This window comes from Cynocephalus volans, chromosome 9 (genome assembly GCF_027409185.1).
Source record: "Cynocephalus volans isolate mCynVol1 chromosome 9, mCynVol1.pri, whole genome shotgun sequence".
NCBI classification, from domain to species: Eukaryota; Metazoa; Chordata; class Mammalia; order Dermoptera; family Cynocephalidae; genus Cynocephalus; species Cynocephalus volans.
Genome location: NC_084468.1, coordinates 103,850,433 through 103,870,503, shown reverse-complemented (window position 1 = coordinate 103,870,503; position 20,071 = coordinate 103,850,433). Strand labels below are relative to the sequence as shown.

Below are 20,071 nucleotides of genomic sequence, written 5' to 3'. Positions count from 1 at the left end.
CAAGCAAGGGAGTAAGGGACTATTTATAGAGCACTTACTGTATACCACACATTAGAAGCTGAGAAAGAATACCACTGCCTTCACAAAATAAACGACAGACTAAGTCCTAAGAGCCCAAGCAGCAGGGTAATAAACTCTGGACTAAACCAGTAGACAAAGGCAGGTATCAGAAAGAATGGCAAGCTTTATACTTGAATCAGGAGAAATGAGAGCAATCAGGACCACAAATGGTCCCTGAAGTTTCTGATGTCATACTGATCAACTATCTTGTCAGCACCATGTCAGGAAGAAGTTGAGACTTAAGATTTAGGGAGTTAGTTGGTTGATGAGCTTATATTTGAGTTTACATTTTTCTAAATTTGCTTTGGAATTATTTTTATAAATAAATATTTTTAATCATGCTTATATCCTTTTATTATTTTTTAAAAATAAAGCCGTACCAATAGAAAAGTAAGCTATAATCTTGAGCTCCTATTACCATGGTATGAGCCTAGCTTCTTGCTTAAGGCCGAATAATCCATCTACCTGAATTATGGACACTTAACTATAGCAAAAGCCTCTTTTTTTTTTTTTTTTTTAAACTAAATATTAAACACTGCAGCTACCCAGAAGTTGTCTTGAAATACATAAACTTATGACGGCCAATTCCACAAGACATTTAAGTAATTACCTTGATCATTTAACCAGCATAAAGTGCTAAACTCAGCAAGTGTGTTTTATTCTGACTTTTTATCCTCTGCTTTCACAAAGACAAAGAAAACAAACATATACAACAGGCAGGATAATGATGTAGTCATTCTCTTAAGACGTCAACAATTGTAAACTAAAAACTTATATAGGTATAGGATTCTCTAAAAGGTATGTCTAGTGACAACGCAGGCCTAGATCTCTACATTTTCTCCCACTGGACAGATGAAATGGCTTACAGTTACATCACTGCATGCAACTTTACAGTATTAGTCTGCATCTTCACTCTTATTTGTGTGTATCAAAATAAGCCAACTAGATAACATGCTTTCAAAGATGATTTCCTGTCCTAAGCAAGGAACTTTCTTCCCTTTTCTTTAGTAAATTTTGTCCCACCGTATTTAGAGGCCAGAATTTAAAATATGCATGCAGTATTTAGCTAGCCAAGTTGATTTTAAGAAATTTTAGTTTCATGAAAATGTAAGCAAAGGTCATAAACTATTTTGTCAATGTCCAAAGATTAGGGAGATTTCACATGAACATCTCACACTTACCGTCTTCCCTCTGTGGTGACAACTAGCTGGAGCTGACTAGTGATGTGCACCTTACCTAGGGCATGAGCTCTCCAGTCTTTATCCCTCTCCATGTCTCCATGGCCCTAAAAACAAGAGTCAGAACAAGACTAAAGCTCTCTGTGCTGCTCTGCTTTTCTTAGAGAGGTGGTGAAAAAACCCATCAAAGTAAGAAAATATCACAGATAAGAGAAATTGAAGAAAGTAAATGAGTTGTAAATAAATATTCTCCTGTGTTTAATATGCAAAAAATGTGTCTAAAAAAGACAGTTATTCCATTATAATACAAATCCTTCACAGATGTATATTACTTTGTTCTTGTATCCATTTTACATTGCTGATGTCTAGATTCTCAATTATTTAGAAGTATTTTTGAAAAAACCTATCTTATCTGCTTTTCACTGTTTATTAGCATCTCCAGCTAAAGAGGAAAGAACTACAACACATACTCAAACTGATTATTTTAATATTCTGTCCAGTACTGGAGAAAGGGTTTACTGGAAAAGGATGTCCAAATTAAGTAGATTAAATGAGATAGTTTTTCTCTGTGCATTGTACCTAGCAATGTTTATACCTGAGTAAATGATGAAGACCTTTAGATCAGACAAAATGTGGTATTTCTGTAAGTGGAGTCTTCTCCCATGGGCTCAGTTTGCTGGATAAGTTTTCTAACGTTTTGGGAAGTCCTACATTTACAGCTTCAAAACGGACTATATATGCTTGAGACCCCAGCTAAGGTTCAGTCCCTGTTACCAAACATCAAAGACAAGATAATACTAAAAGTCTTATATAAACCCCAAGATTACAGGTTTGTTCTAAGAAAGGCCTTTCTTATAAGCAAAAGTTTGTTTTTAATAGCTCACAAAAATATGAAACACTTTCAGATCAAAGACTACTATCTAGAATGAGTCCTAACAGGGCTTTCATTTTTTCAAGTTAATAAGGATTATATTAAACAAATTAGTAAAATCTGAAACTATACTTCAAAGACCAAACCCTATTTTTCTAAATTCAAGGTGAAAACAGTACAGGTTGTAAAATAAGCTGCTGTACTATTGGTTTGATCACAGAGTTATAACACCAAGATCAAAGATTCAGATCCCTGGACCAGCCAGCCACCAAAGAAACCCCAAAACCAAACCAAAACAAAAAACAGCTGCTGTAACTAATTGAAAGATATAATGTACCAATCAAGATGGGTAAAAGTATCTTAAAAGAAGAAAGGAATCACTCCTAATAGCAGCCGTAACACACTGATGCACACTGTAGCTCCCAGATATCTTACCATGACACTCCATTAACTTAAATAAAACTATGGCATAACACAGACACTGACTCGGCTTTAGAATAAGGGAGAAATGTAGTTTAAGTTTCTCCACATATGAGCTATGTCTCACAAGGTGGTTCTGCTATTTACCAAAGTATCAGAGCGGTACTGCTGCATACAGATCCATTGCAACGTTGGATATGTGACCTACATACATCTTTATGGTGACCATTCTACACTCTGACTGCCATCTCCACAATTCCTTGGTCTAATATGGTTCAGTTGTGTTTGGTTATAGTACTCCTGACCCCCAAATCTGCTCTAGCTGACATTATCAACTATCTGCTCTCTCCTTTCTCCACAGTGAAGAAGAGTAGAAAATGATTCCTATTCAAGCAGCACTTTGGGCCTCCTAACCGCTGCCCTTTGAAAGAAGAAGGTCACAGGAAGAACAGCTCCCACTGAAAATAAACATTAACATTTAGCTTAGAGTATCTGGAAATGTAATTCTGCATAATCTTAGGCATACTTATCTTAGAACTTTTAAACTGAAAAATGTACGGCTGTTTAAAAATTACTAGCTTCTATCCCCAATAAGGAATCAGTGAAGCAATTAAAATTTTATTTTTAGATATTTTTCCTGAGAATGTAAGACATGTAAATATAAAGATGATCAAAAGTCAGAAGAGGTCAGAGTGATGAGCTTTCATTGGAACCCTTTCCTCAAATATTCTATTGTAAAAACAATATCGCAGCCTTTACTAGAAGTGAAGAATAACAAAACTAGTGAGTTAATTCCATCTTCTGTTATTTAAAAGACCAGATTACATTGTCAAAGGGATAAATCCTAGGTCTTGCATTCTTTTTTCACTACCTGCTCTTATTTGCTCTTTTCTAAATATGGTGGACTGTGTGGCTCCTCTTAACTTTCGACCTACAAAGAAGCCATTCCTACTTTGACATTGTGATGCAGATCTCACATGTTTAAGCCATGTAAGGACCATGAATGTCACCTCCCCTTGAGTAAGCCCAGGATGTGGAACGAAATAGTCGTTTATATAGGATAGGGTCACTCCTTAGCTAACACTTCTAAGGACCCATCAATGGGCAATTGGAACTTCTCTCTATCCTCTTCATTCCCAGGTTGCACACAGTTCTGCTTCTGGATAAATTTAAATTACTGTAGTAGAAAACATACTACTATTTCAGCAAAAACTCTAACCAACTATGATACATAACATCTACATCAAGAAAGGTGTTAGTCAAATGCGATCTATACTAGAAGGATTAACAGACTGAACAAGTTAAACTCATCAGACATTTACGGATCTCAACCCTATTTATATTATTCAGTCTTCATCATCAAACTGAGTCTTACAGTGGGTATAATATAACTTTATCTTAGGTATAACATGAGGACAGAATGGCCACTAAAATGTTATCACAGACCAAAAGAACGGTATGATTTTAGGTAGGTCCTTTTTCATTTGGTAACGACGGTAATTTCACTTACAAAAAAACAGACTCAAATTCCAAAGTTTAAAGTTTCATTAGAAAAATCATAACAAAATAAAAAAAGTATTTATCAAGAATAATGGTAGTATTATATTCACCAAGTTCAGCAAATTCATTTGAAAAATGAGTTATAATATAGGAAGATAAACGACAGCAAAAAGTCTTATACAACTAACTGATCTGCACAACCAGCGCCTTAAAAAAACCCCACATCATTTAGTTTTAGTAAAAAGCAACTGCAGTTCCATTTTCCAAGCCGTATTCTTGAGGGTTTTCTATAATTGGTTTTATGTTAAATTTTCTCCATAACAAGTTAAAAGATATATGTCATTTTCTCATCACCAAGAACTCTATTCCACAAAACATTTAAACTAAGCACTTGAACCAGGTGTCTCTGTTGTTGCTTCTGTTACTTTCATTTTGTTGAGAAATATAAAACTGCTTTGATGGTCAATCCAAGTTCAAGTCTACACCAGAGTTCTAGCACTTTGCTTCTTAGGAAGCATGATTTAGAGTCATATGAAGCTATGCAATTGAAATATTTATAATGATGAGCTTTTTCTTTTAAAGTCTGCCTAAGTTCTACCTTTCCTATGCCCACCCCTGAAAGCTCCACTTCCCCTATCAGATTTAGATTTGGCAGGAAGTGATTTTGTTCCATGTCTTTCGATTTCTTCAGTACTCAAATTATATCTGAGTTTAAGATTTAAAAAAAAAGAAAAAAAAGAAGTTGGCCTCTTTTTATTGTTTTATCAAGAAAATGTTAAAAACCTAAGAGAAGTTTACCACCTGTCCCAACTCCATTCTATCAAGCCTCCCAAACAACTTCCCATTTGCTGTGGCATCAGTGGCAGGATGCACATTATCAACTCCTGTCAGCTCTAGTATGATACCACAGACTGAACCTTTTTCACTGCTCAGCTATTTCTAAAAAGTAAAAGCCTTTGTAGTTAGTTGGAATCTATCAGAATAAATTCAATCTCCAAAGGTGAAGCTACTTGTGTTGTTCCATTCTGTTCACTTACATGTGCATGACAAAAGGAAGGATCACTCATTTATCCTGAACAAAACTAGACAGTCTGTAACAACTGCAAGGGAAGTTGGCTAAGATATTCCTGCAGCTCAGAGAAAATCAAGCAAAGAGCAAGCTGGAACTGAGTTCTAAAGTAGGTCTTCCACTGAAAATTCAAATTACAATAAAGAAGGTTAGAGGGGCATTAACAGGATCACTGTCCTCAAACATTATCGAGGTGGAAAGCCACCTCTGTGTGCTCCTCCACGGCCTCCTCTAAAGCCACCTCTTTCTCCTCGGAAGTTAGATCGATTTCTTTCTCGTCCACGGCCAGCAGAAGTTCCACCTCGTCCTCCGCCTCTGGGAGCTCCACCTCCCCGATCAGATTTAGATTTGGGAGGGGGTGATTTTGGTCGAAGTCTCTCAATTTCTTCTGTACATCCAGTCAAGTAAGAATTAGGGGCGCTGAAATAGGATGCATATGTTTCTGCATTGTAGTTGCTATTTGTAAGTGTTGGTCCAACTGTAAGCCAGCCTGAAATGGAGGAAAAATGATAATCCTTTTTATTTGCAATTATCTCTTCTCTTATTTATCTTTTAGGGGCTAGTTTGAATCCCCAATGAATTCTTAATGATGTACCATCACTCACGCAATATTGATCTCTTTTACAGAATGCATGGTACTTAATCATGGTCATATTTTAAAGATCTCATATGTACATATACTGTTTCTCCTCCTAGACTGTAACCTTTATAATACTGTATATCCTTCTCATTGTTGCCATCTATGTTCTACATTCTGTGAAATAGCACATACAAAAAAAATACACCACACTGAGTTTAGAGTCAGTGAAAATTTAATAAAGTACATACAACCTTCCTACTTATGGAAATAGTGCCATCATTTTCTGATTAAAATTTCAGAACTCTTGTGCTATTCTTCCAAACCACAAACTATTCTCAGTTGATAAGTCCTAGAAATTCAACCACTACCTTGTTGCTCCTATTCATTTCCATCTTTCCATTTCTATGACCACCCCCACATTTAAGCCTTTATTTTTCTACAAGGCCAGTTGCCTAAACCACACTACCTGTATAACACATACATATAGTAATTATCTCCCAACCTCTAGTTTCTCCTCCCTTTACAAGTGGAAAGCCTAAAGCAAAGCTTAAAATGGGTCACTTCTCTGCTCAAAAACCTTCTATGGTATTCTACAAAGCCCAAATTCATAAATATGAAATCTAATATCTTTTATAATAATAGTTAAACTAACTTTTCAATCACATTTCTCATTAATGCTTTTCATGAACCTTTGTTTAAGTAAAACAATGAACTACTACAGTGACTGTTTCCACAATAACCTCCACTTTTGTAGTCATTTTCTTTTTTCTTTTCTGTCAACCTGTTGAAAATCCCACCCTTCAACATCCAATTCAAATATACTTCTTAAATGAAATGAAAATTTTATCTCTCCTCAGAATTTCCATTAAACATTGTACTTCGATAGGTGAAAAGGTATTTTTGTCAACATTGCTATATAACTTTGCTTATAATAAAGATAATTTCTGATTAATTAAACTGTATCTGAAATGGGAGGAATTACAAATGAACTATAAATGCCCAATAGAGACACCATGCTCTGGGGTTCCTTTGGTGCAGTGATTCTTGTAACTGACATGTCCTTTAGAGGGACCCTGGAAATATGCCTACGGAATGTAACAAGAGACATGGGATCCTTTGGGACAGGTCAAATAATCTCTAATAATTAGGTTTTCTATCTGTAAAATTTGGTTTACAATATCTCTGCCCTATCAACCTCAAGGTTATTTCTTAGACTATTAGCTGAATCATAAGATTCTATAAAATGAAAACTGTTTTACTAGGATTACATTCTAAAATGTAGTAGCCACTTTTGTACAATACTTGTTCATTGTTTTAAAGAATCTTCAGTATCTACCAGTGCATGATGGATACAAAAATGTTTGAAGGGGAAAAAAAAGGTAAATTATATTGTGCCTTTTATGTATCACTTAGTTGACACCATGATAAGTAAAGAAACAGATCAGATCAATGAGCACCTTCTACACCTATGTGGTCTCACTGACTATTGATATTACGAGATTTTTCCTTGCTTCCTTCTAGTTTGTTTTTTGGTATGTTTGTGGTGTTGTGCAAAACACAAACACAAGGTAAGGAGCAGAAAACTTAAAGGTATAATAAAAATAGATAATATTGCTACTCCCCTGCCATATTGCCTCTTACATAAATAAAACATGGAAATCTTTGCAGAGTAAAGCGGTTACAGAAGTCCAAGGGATTCCTTTCTTCCCCAAACTCTTCATTGCAACATTGTGTTTTATTACAGCTTTACAGGTATTACTAAGAGCAAAGTAAGTTTAACACAGCCTGGCTTCAGAGTATATTGGACAAACACAGCTATCTTGAAACCTTATTTTAAAGCACTGGTAAATGGTACTCCTGAAGTATATGTGAAATACCTCAGACTATCTCCTTGAGGAAGAAGTGTATGTAAAGGATCAACCCAAATAAATTAAGGCATCTTGCTTAACTGAGAAGACTCTCAATTGCTCCTACTACTATTTATGTAATTAACTCCAAACATCTATACTTTCACTTAGTACATTTTCTTCCTAATTCTGTTTTACTGTAGCCAATACTAAAGTAACTTTTGTATGAACAGGCAAGAGTGAAGAACCAGATGGTAGTTTACAAGTTAAAAATTAAATTTGTACCCCTAAGATTTTGTTTAACTGGTTGAGACACAAATAGAAGATATCCTGTATAAAAGATATAATGTGTAATCTAAAGCAGGTAAAGGGGCCACACTAAGTGGATGGAGAAGAAACCCACTGAAAATTAAATAATTATAAATAAAAGTCTGTTTTAGTTCGTCTTTGTGCTTATACTTACACTTAACAATAATCTACTCTCTCTACTCCTTAAGCTCTTCTACTTGTTTTTTTAAAAAACAGTTTTAATAGAGATCATTAAAATAATCCTACAAAGCCATTAAAATGATTATGAACAATTATTTAAAATGCAGAAAAATATTTGACATAATACTGACGGGAAAATACAAAATGATGACTATAATTATGTAAAAATTTCTTTGCATAGGGACTGCAAGGTAGTATATAAAAAACTAAAATTATTCTTGGAAGTCGTAAGATCAACTCTTCTTTCCTCTTCAAAACTTTTGTAAATATGTTACATTAACTTTTCAATTATTAAAAGATTATCATCTGATGTTTACTTTTTATCCTTCAAATAATTTTGCTTTTTCTTTAAGTTTTTTGCTTCCTTAGAACAGCAGTACTCACTGGAGATTGTTCCCAGATTCAAGAGCTATTTGGGGGTAGGACAGGTTAATGATGGAAGAGAAAAATCTGTTCCTGTTTGCTAAAACTCTACAGCCATAATCTTGATAGTCAATACATATTGGCACCTATTCTTTCTGAACAAACATACTCCTCCAGCTGAATATCTAGTGACATTACTTTCTATTAAGCCAGTGAAAATGAAAGATTTGCTCACCACAAGCTCTGCTGCCAAATATTTTTACTTTGATAAAAGAGTAAAATCATCCACAGAACTTCCAAACAAGATGTTCATGTACGTTTGCAGAGGAAGTGTAAATAACTCAAAGTTAATTCTATACCTGTATATATACTATGTATATAATAACATATGCATGATCTATACATATATCAAGGAAAAATTAGTTTGAAAAAATTAAGGAAACTATAAAGATTAAACAATAGCATTCTCATCCTTTAAAAATCGATATAACACTTTAGACTTCAATAATTCAACAACACACGCTGCAATCTCCAAGATAATCACGGAAGGAATATAAGAATATCTAACAAACTAATAAAAAGAAATAATGAAATAATAAATGAGTAACTAATCAATCCAAAAGAAATGAGAAAAAGAGGAACAAAACAAAAACAGGTGGTACCAATGTAAAGCAAACAGTAAGATGATAATTTATGCTCAAACACATCAGGAATTACATTAAATATAGTCCAATTAAAAGATAAAATAAAGGTAAACTGAATGAAAAAGCAACCATACGTTTATTCACAAGAGATACAACTTAAATGTAGAAAGATTGAAAGTGAAAGAATGGAAATAATATGCCATATAAACACAAACCAAAAAAAGCTGGAATATCTATAATAATATCAGCTGAAGTGGAATTTAAGGCAAAAAAAACAATAGATAAAAAAGGATATTTCATAATATTAAGTGGGTCAATCTATCAGTAAGACATAAAAATTCTACATTTTATATATACCTTACAACACAGCCTCAAATAGATAAAAAAAAAAAAAAAAAAAACCCCAAACTGACAACAAAGAAAACCAGAAATCCATAACCATAGGAGATTTCAATAGATCTCTATCACCAAACAAAGTTTAAAAAGAAATCAGTAACAATACAGATGATCTAACCAGAACACAATTAATAAATACTACAACTAACAACAAAAACAGAGTACATATTCTTTTCAACTGGACTTGGATATTTATCAAAACTGAGTCATAAAGCAAATTGCAACAAATTACAAAGGAGTGAAATCTTATAGTATGCGTTATTTGACCAAAATATTGAGCCAACAAGCAATAATGAAATGATAATTACCACAATATTGAATAACCAATGGGTTAAATATGTAATCACAATGAAAAAAATCTAAAAAGTATTTTTAAAGAGATGGTAATAAAATACTACATGTTAAACTTTTGGAATGCTTTAATAAAGCTGTGCTTAGAGAGATTTAGAGCCCTACTATTTAGAACCCTAAATATAATATAAAAAGCTGAATATCAAAAATCTAAATATATCTCGGATAGAAAGATAGCAAATAAACTCAAAGAAAGTAGAGGGAAAAAACCAAAAGAGCAGAAATTAATTAAATAAAAAGAAACATGCATCAAGACAATGAGAAGATAAGCCACTTACCGAGGGAAAATATTTGCAAAAGACACAGCTGATAAAGAAATGTTATGTAAAAGATAGAAAGAACCCTTAAGCTTCAACAATAAGAAAACAAACAAGCCAATAAGAAATGGGCCAAAGACATTAACCGGCACCTTACAAGAAGATATACAGACATCAAATAAGCATATTAAAAGATACTCCACATCAGATATCATCAGGGAAACATAAATTAAAATGTGATATTAATACCTACATATTAAAATGGCCAAAATCCAGAACACTAACACCAAATGCTAATGAGGATGTGGAGCAACAGTATTCTCATTCATTGCTGGTAGAAATGCAAAATGGTGCAGGGACTTTGAAGGACAGTTTGGTAGTTTCTGACAAAATTAAACATACTCTTACCATACACAGGATTCAGCAATTGTGCTCCTTGGTATTTTCCCAAAGGAGTTGGTAACTTATGTCCACACAAAAACCTGCACATGGATATTTATAGCACCTTTATTAATAGTTGCCAAAACTTGGAAGAAACCAAGACGTCCTTCAGTAGGCAAATCGATAAACTGTGGTATATCTAGAATATGGGATATTATTCAGCACTAACAAGACACAAGCTATCAAGCCATGAAAAGTTTTCTACTAAATGAAAGAAGCCAATCTGAAAAGGCTGAGTACTATATGATTCCAACTATATAACATTCTGGAAAAGGCAAAATTATGGAGACAGTAGAAAGATCAGTGGTGGCCAGTGGTTGTGGGGATGGGGAGAGATGAATCAGTGGAGCACAGAGGTTTTTTCAGTTTGATACTACAGTGGAGGATAGATGTCAATATACATTTGTCCAAACCCACAGAATGTACAACACCAAGAGTGAACCATAATGTAAACTACAGACTTCGGGTGATTATGATGTGTCAATGTGGGTTCCTCAGTTGTAACAAATGTACCATTATGGTGGGTGTCTTAGTCTGTTATCCAATGCTTATAACAGAATACCTGAAACTGGGTAATTTATAAAGAAAATAAATTTATAACTATTTATATTATATATGTTAACTATTTATAGTTTTGGAGGCTAGGAAGTTCAGGGTCGAGGGGGTGCATCTGGTGAGGGGGTGCATCTGGTGAGGGCCTTCTTGGTGGCAACTCTCTGCAGAGTCCTGAGGTGACTCGGGGCATCAGATGGTGAGAGCGCAAGAACATGTTAATGTGCTCTCTTCCTCTCCTTATCAAGCCACCAGTCCATTCACATGATAACTCATTAATCCATGAATGGATTAATGGATTCATCAGAGTATAGCTCTCATTATCCAAGCACCTCTTAAAGGCCCCACCCTTCATACACCATAGTCAGGTTTCCCACCCTTTTAATACCGTTACAATGAAGATGAAGTTTCAACATGAGATTTGGAGGGAACAGTCAAGCCATAGCAGTGGAAAATACTGATATGGGGAGGCTATGCAAGGGTATACAGAAAATCTCTACACTTTCCTCTCAGTTTTATTAGCTGTGAACCTAAAGCTGCTAGTATTTGAGGTACAGCAAGAAAAGGAATTAAATACATAAGAATTTTATTTTACACAGCACTGTGTCCTATTTTCTCAGCACCCATATCCCAAAGAATCATAAAAGTTGTTGTGTTTTTTTTTTTTTTTTTTTAAAGTGAGTTCCTACCTGGTCGAATTGTACTATCTCTTCCAAATAGATGAAGGCGTCTTCTACCAAGACAAAAATGTTCTATTATATGAAAAATTTCTACAGGTTTTTCTATATTGCCAATTTCAGGTTCTTCAGTGATAATTAAGTCAATGTCAACATTAGCATGAATGAAGTCCCCGTCTGTGCTACGTTTCACAGTTCCTTTGATTCCCATAAGGCAGTGTTCCTAAATAACAAGAGTACACCAATGAATTTCTTTTCATCAACAGTCATATTTCATAACATTTTACATTTCTGATATTATCAATTCCAAAAATAATCTTCACTTCTCTGCATCTTTAGAACACAGTTCTATGGGCAAAAACATAACAGGAAGGCCTAGATCTCTAAATGTGGGAAGACTGCCAGGAAAACAGGAAAAACAAACTGTTTCCTTCTATACTGTCACTTGCAATACACCATACTTCCAGAACACTTCACTTCTGACACCAGATGTGTGGGTTTTTCCTACACCAAGCAATTCTGCACTTCTCCACTGATGCTATAATTCAATTCAATTCTGACACTATCTACCTAGTTAGCACAGACCTCACAAGCTAAGGGATCAGTTCCACAAGACTGCCCCCCACTTCAGATACCAATCACAAGTCCAGGTTGTCACCTGTGCTTCTGAATGAACAGCTATAAATCAGAGGTTTCCATAACCCCCCCTCAGGTTTGATCATTTGCTAGTGCAGCTTTACTTACTATTTCCTGTTTATAATAAAAGGATTCAACTCAGGAACAGCCAGGCAGAAGAGATGCATAAAGGGCAAGGTATGGGAGAAGGGGCGTGGAGCTCCCATACCCTCTCTGGCACACCAACCTCCAAGCAACTCCCCAAGTTCACCAACCTAGAAGCTCTCCAACCCCCACCCCTTTGGGATTTTTATGGAAGTTTCATTACATAGGCACGATTCCAGTCCCAGAAAGACTTAATAAGAAAGGCCCCCCCACCAGTGGCTCCCTAAAGAGCAAAGAACAGAATCTGTTAAAGCCTGATAGTAGAAGGGCAGAGTAATATGAAGAAAAAGTTCTCAGAGGTTCTTGTGTAGGAAAAAGAAGGGAAGAAGAAATGTCTCTAACTTGGCCAGACACATGTCTTGCTGTCGTCTCTTCTTTCCGAGCCTAGAGAAAGGGAAAAATTCTGGGGGTCAGGGTATCAAAAGCCCATCTCTAACTTAGAAATATGGCAGTTTAGGACACACAAGAATGTATATTCTCCTTTCCAGCAGGGTGGAAGTTGATTGGAGATAGTGAATAAATTAACTTGGATGTATTTCTGTAATGGCTCAATGCTATTCTTACAAGTCTAAAAAAAAGGATCTTTCCACCAAGATTTGGAAAATCTTAAGAGAAAATAATGAAAATAAAGAAAACAAAACAGTAAAGGTAATACCTTTGTTCTCTGGAAGACAGCCTTCGGATCTAAAGTCTTAGTTTTCCCAGGATTGTTTTTATTGGTTTTAATCCAACAAATATCTTCACATCTTCTATAACCCCACTTGCGTAAACACTACAAATAAAATAATTTAAAAAAGAAATCCTTAAAGAAATAAACAATACTTAAAATAAACAACCAGCATTTAAAAATCTTCTAGAAGTTTGAGACACTAAATTCCAAGGTATCACAGTAACTGTTTTAGTGCAGAAACAGAGGAAAAGAAATGCCAGTCTTTAAAATGTATAGCCACAATACAGAATAACATATAACTTTTGGATATTAATGTTATATATATATATATTGTTAAATATCAAAACGTAGGAAGAATTACATCATATCCCAATTCTTTAATACTACTTCTACTGGCATCAACAGACACTGGGTTTTTAATTGCAAGAAAACACTCAGACCCTCTGTAATCACAAAATAATCCAAATGATAATTTGGATTCCTGCCACCACAATATTCCATCCTCTGACAAAGCTAAATGCTGTTAAAAATTTTCTAATTGATAACTTCTTTTCAAATGAGTCCTATAAAACAGTATTAAATATAGAAATAAAAACACTTCAAAAGGTTTAGACAAAATTGTTATGTATCTCTTTACTGGGTATAAGTGTACTTTCATCTTTATATAATGTAGAAAATACACATGTGAACCCTTTGTTTCCTAGAATCTGTTATAATCATATATGAACATACAAGTACTAGCTAAACCATTGCTCAGAGTGGCATTTTGAGGGCCTACCATATGTAGGTCCTTGCTAGCTACTGGTAATGAAACAATAAGATACAGTCCCTACCCTCAGTAAAGAGTAAATTAGGGGAAAATAAGAAACTGTGAAGTACAATATAACTGGTACTATGATCAAGTACATATAAAGATACAGTAGAGCATAAAACATACACACTTTTCAGGAATGCTCTTATTGTTTAAAGTGATGTACACCTCAAAATGAAACACTTTTATTTTAAAATCTCAAACATCACGATCAATATTTGTTCCTGTCACTAAATATTTGTTTTGCACTGGATGTTCATTAACTTCACAATGGCCTAATTCCTACATGCCCTAATCCACTAATTTACCAAGAGATCATGAGTATTTCGCATGCTGAACTATTTTTGTATTCGCTTTTGGCCAAACTCTGCTTTCATCAATATGATATACTGCTGCATATATGAATAATAAAACCTCCTAATCATTTTCAACCTAATTTGAGGGAGTGGGAAGAAAGACTAAATTCAGACATTAGATTTTTAAAATGTATACACTAGTAGACGTTTAAGAACATACAGTATGTTTCTTTCTCTCTATTTTCTTGCTTTTCCATAGCATTTTGAGGGAGTCACTACCAAAAGAATGGAAATGCCCAATTGGAATACAGTTATACATAGTCTTACCTGAGTTAACAAATGAAGGAAGCAATAATATTACCCAACAGCCCCAAACTCACTATTTATATAAAGAATATAAAGTAAACATAGAATTTCAGAAATTAAGCACAAATTTATCTCGATATAATCCCACTTGTTATCTTAAATAGTCCTACTAAAATTCCACAACTACCAAAATGGACTCCTCCACAAATTAGCATGATTAAATGAGATCATTTGCTATATAACAAGTAATATGTCCTAAATATGGAAAGTATCATTCAATAAGATGTGAAGAAACAGACCCACAGAAGTATCTTTTGCCCAAAATCTCACTGCTGGATGGTAGCTGAACTCCTGATAGCTAGCCACAATGCTCCCATTATTCTTGGTTAAAACAGCATATGTTATTTTGTTTCCTTTTAGCAAAATACTCCAATCCAAAAAAGAGAAAAACTCTGAAATCCAACTAAACATAAAACATTTAAGTTGAACTGTTATAACTTTTCTCGCTGTCATCATTCATTCAAACTATATGTTCCTGATGCTGTGTTACTTTTCCAATTTGATTTGACTCCCACTTGGAATTCAAGAGTCAATGCTATTCACAGAAATGCTTTTTAGCTACTCACAAAAGCAATAAATGACACTAAGCAGCTTGTTTTTAAGCTGTAATTTGGAGTTTCAAATCTCTAAACGATTCTCTTCCTGCAGTTGTAATAAATTATATTTTGGAAGAGTTATATTCATCCCTAATGCTGGTTAACTGACTTAAGGGTACTGCCTTTCTTAAATTTTTTTCCTGAATATTATTTTTCTTCTAAATATTTTAGAACTATTCAAGAAACAAAGGACAAAACAACATTAATCTTCAAACCTTTTATGCAACATACTGTATTACATTTTTCTCTTATGAGTTTAAAAATCCACTATAAAAACACCATCTTACCACTCTTCCAAGGTCCAGTCCCTCCCCGGAACCACACCAGAGAAAAATAAATGATCGAGGTGCTGCAATCTCATCAATTTCTAACTTCATAATCTATAAGAAACCAAAACAATATTGCACAAGTGTTTTGTTTGCCATTCATCCTAAGTCCAAAAGAACAACCACTGAGACTTATCAGGATTCTCAGTAGATGTGTTCTTTAAATTAGGAAATATAATGGAAAATAAATTTTATCCTTAAAGTTACTTGTTCTACTGCTGTTTTGTTATTTTATATACAAACAATATGCACACATGCACATGCATATACATATATACACCTGCTTTCATATGGTAAGAGCTTATAGGAAACCATATTTATAGAATTATGATATTTTATAAGGAGCTGGAGAGATATTCTATAGCAACGTTTTCCATATACAGAAAAATAAATTGAAATGGGAAAAAGGTTAAATGAGCAACATTTAATGTTAAGAGCAACATTAAAATGAAATAAAACGATAAATGTCTGGGGAAGACTGTGGTTTCTGGTATCTGTAGAAGAACAGTTCTCAATAGATCAATATATATATTTTCTTATAATGACTACTTTAAGTCTGAAATGCCCCAAAATACAGTCTATAATTCTTTCCGTTGTATGTGTTGAGTGTGTAGCATTAAAGAAAAGATCTTTAATAATTAAATCCCTAAGTTTTGGGAATACCATATTCTCATATCAATGACTGTAGAAGCAACCACTTTATATAACATTTTTCTTTTTCTTTTTCTTTCAGCTTTCTCTGGAAGTTAAGAAGTTTCAAAGATCATGGTTCAAGCAAGAATTAGTTTCATTTATTAAGAAAATCTCAACTTTTGCCTGAATAACAGATCAACGTAAGTTAAAACCATACCATCTCTAACTTAAGTAGGTAGAAAAACAATATTATACAGTAATAATGGAATTAAGTTACAACACGTATAAACCTATTGTTTTATACTTCTGACTTTTTCTTAAGTCTTGAAATCTCACCTCATCTAATATTCTCATAGTACAGTAACCATTTTACCAACTATAATATGAATATATATATACACATATATATATCCCTATCTACACTTACACGTGGCACAGCTAAAGATAAGTGATGACACACATCAGCATACACTATGCAAAATCATACATACATTAAGCAAATTAATTATTCTCTCTTGACCCTTCAATTCTAAAAGCTAAGTGTTGGTATTTTAAATAAGTGCTTATGTCCTTAACTAAAATACATTGAACACTACTGACTCTCTAATGTCTAAAAAAATATTTGTGAAACCCAAAGGTTCTTATCCACGTACTGTTCTTATCTACATTTTATTTATTACATCAACTACTGGCACTTTCTTTAGGATAATACCACATAGAGTTTAAGAGCTTACGATTCTGGGACCAGACAATACTTTTCAATATGTCGGCCAGAGCTGAAGTTCAGTAAAATTAAACCAAAATCAAGAATGTGCATATAAAATATAATTCCTTTATTTCAAAAACTCTTTTATTTTGTTATATATAACTAAAGCTCTTGTGCCTTTACTGACCAAACTGCACACTCTGGCCAGAAAAAAACAAAGTACAACAAAGACATAGTAAGATTCATTGTTTGAATTTCCTTTTCTTTTGACTAAACTGAAAAAGATTTTTTTTTAATATGAATACACAATTTTGATGAGGATATGGTGAGCGAGATATTCTTAAACACTACTGGTGGGCAAGATATTCTTAAACACTACTGGAAGAAATGTAAATTTGTATAACCTATCTAGAAAATTTCTTAGCAATAAATATCAAAAGCATTTTTTAACCTTATGTCTCAGGAATGCTATATTTTGTACACTTTGATTTCAATAATCACAGACTATACTTATAATCAGGGGAAGGGGAAAAACTTTTTAAAAGTTATACAAGCCATAAAAATGTAAATAAAAGTGCCACGGGCATCAAAGCTAATAGGAAAAGCTTCAAGGAGGAGGAAGAACTGGAGGTAAATCTTGAAAAATATTATAAATAATAACTAGCATTAACTCAGAGAGGGATATGCAACACAATTCAAAGCAGTTTTCTATGAAACATCAGTCTTACGTTTCAGTCCCTGCCTAACCGTACCTCTTTACTGCACAGGACACTCCTGATTATATTCTCCCTGAAATTCCCTATTCCCTTGGTTTCCATGGCATTCATACTCTCCTGGTTGTCCTCATTCATCTCTGACCCATTTTTTATTACATTTCTTTTCTATGTGCCCTTTAAATATAACTGTTTCTTCAGGCTTTACTGTCAGCCCACATTTTGTCTTAATGAAGACACTATCCCAGGACATACTCATCTATTTGCATGAGTTTAATGTGCTAAGCCTCTAAAATTTGTATTTTATGACCAGATCTGTTAGTTGGTTTCATATTCCTATTAGCTCTCACATCTGAATGTCTCACATACACCTAAAAATCAACATGTTCAATATAATCTAATCCCTCTAATCCTGCTCTTCTTAAATTCACTCTCTCAATGCTGATAACTCAATCCACTTACCCCAAGATAGAAATCTTCAGCTATCCTTAACTCTTGCCCTTATCCTAATCACTTAGTCTCACCAAATTTATCCCCTAAACGTTACTGAATTTATCACCTTCTTTCTATTCCTACCATTATCACTCTAATTCAGGGTGGTCTCAGAACTACGTTACTTCTCAGAACTTCATCTCAGAACTAGGTTACTGCAAGAGTCTTCTATCTGCTCTCCCTTCTCCAGACTTCCTTCTCTCTAGTCCAGCCTCCAAACGCCAATCTGACCATCTTACTTACTAAACTGGTTGAAAACCCTTCAAAGATTTCTTAATATCTTCAGGATACAAGTCCAAGCTCCTTAAACATCTCAGACAGTCCTAGTCTGTGTTCCAACAACAGAAAACGCCCCCCTCCTCCCCCAATCTGATCTTCTCTTTGCATCCATCCCTTCTGTTCTTGCTTGCTTGTGCTTGGAATCCCTGTCCCACGTCTTTCTTCACCAGGACAATTCCAACTAATCTATGTATATTTTTCAGGTGTCATCTCCTCTATGTTCATGTCCCATCTTCCTAGGCTTGGTCAGTTCTCATATGATGTTATGCAGTCCTTCACTATGTAGCCAATAAAATGGCAATGTAATTACTGGTAGGTCAACGTTCATTCCATTAAACTGTGTACTACTTAAGGTAAAGTGCTAAGTCTTATTTATCTTTGAATCTCCAGCACATTGCCTGGTACAGAGAGGCTCAATAAATATTTATTTTTGTTACTGATCAGTAAAAACAGATACTTTACATAACTAATTGAAGTTATCAGCTTGCTTATTTTTATTTAGGAATATATAACTTCATCACAACAGTTATACTGAAATTATGTGTTTATGTATCCTTTTTATCTATACTGAACTATACTTACTATAAGTTCCTTGAAGAGCAGAAATCATGTTTTACATATGTATATGTTTAAACTCTGATGTTTACTAAAACTAACCAAATGTAGAGTGAGTTATCAATCATTCTGTCTGCTTTTAGACTTTTCTAGCTATAATGAGCAAGGACTCTAAGACTGGGATTGTGAGTCTTCTATAGCCTACTCACTACCTGATCAATTATTGCCTCAAAAAGAAGAATCAAATTAAAGATAATATAATATTTGTCAATGTATTTTGGGCCTTCAGCTATAATATACACTATAAATCTGTATTTAGAATCCCTATACAAGTAGGAATGAGGACTGGCCAGATAGCTCAGTAGGTTAGAGTGCAATGTTATAACACCAAGGTCAAGGGTTCAGATCCCTGTACTGACCAGCTGCCAAAAAAAAAAAAAAAAAAAATTGAAAAGTAGGGATGATATTTATAATCTGACTCTATGGTCAAAGAAACATACAGTGATTTGAAAAATAAGTAATTCATTACAATATAGAAAGTTCCATACATCATCCCAAGTCCAGCATTTTTCATTAGCAGTGATGCCAGTCTCTCTGTAATATTCTTCTAAAGGTGGTTCCAGAAGAATCACATCAAATTTTGGTGTTAGTTCTCTGATGTCAAAGGCTTCTATATCTGCTTGTAAGTACCTAGTTGATTAAAGCATAAAAAAATGAATAAAATATTTTCAAATACTTTACAGATGGTAATGAAAGAAATTTCTTAAATATTACTAAACATTATTTACAAAGTAATGATGAGGTAATTTCTAACTGCTTTTTCATGCAGGGTCTTCTTTCTTCGTTATAAACATTAAACCATCTACCAATGTTCTTCCTTAGGACATGGACACGATTAAACTACAAAGTAAAAATCATATTATTCCCCATGTACATCCAGAATATATTATCCTTACATTGAAAATCCATACTCAGATGTGAGTCTCTGAACCTCTTTTCAACATCATCTGAATTTTCTTAGGAATACCACATTACTTTTCTTGTCAATTTAGTTAGGTTAGAAAAACTATTTCTGTCTTAAATTCTTCCCTCTAAAAAATACTTTCTACATATGCACATAATTTTCTTTTATCAGTTTGTTCATTAGTAGAAA

The 20,071-nt window shown here is 34.0% G+C and overlaps 1 protein-coding gene across 2 annotated transcripts in view; it reads right to left on the bottom strand.

The window, feature by feature from the left end:
• The window catches only part of METTL14 (methyltransferase 14, N6-adenosine-methyltransferase subunit), a 71,416-nt gene that overhangs the window by 35,516 nt on the left and 15,829 nt on the right, over positions 1–20,071 (bottom strand). Inside the window, exons 7-11 of one of the 2 annotated variants that reach the window (XM_063108009.1) lie at positions 19,467–19,608; positions 15,502–15,594; positions 13,131–13,247; positions 11,708–11,918; positions 4,132–5,588 (exon numbers count right to left, since the gene is read on the bottom strand). In XM_063108009.1, the coding sequence (XP_062964079.1) occupies positions 5,284–5,588; positions 11,708–11,918; positions 13,131–13,247; positions 15,502–15,594; positions 19,467–19,608 (868 nt within the window). In that variant the 3' untranslated portion in view covers positions 4,132–5,283. Of the gene's footprint in view, positions 1–4,131; positions 5,589–11,707; positions 11,919–13,130; positions 13,248–15,501; positions 15,595–19,466; positions 19,609–20,071 lie in introns of those variants that run through there. The other variant, XM_063108010.1, reaches the window with a different exon arrangement.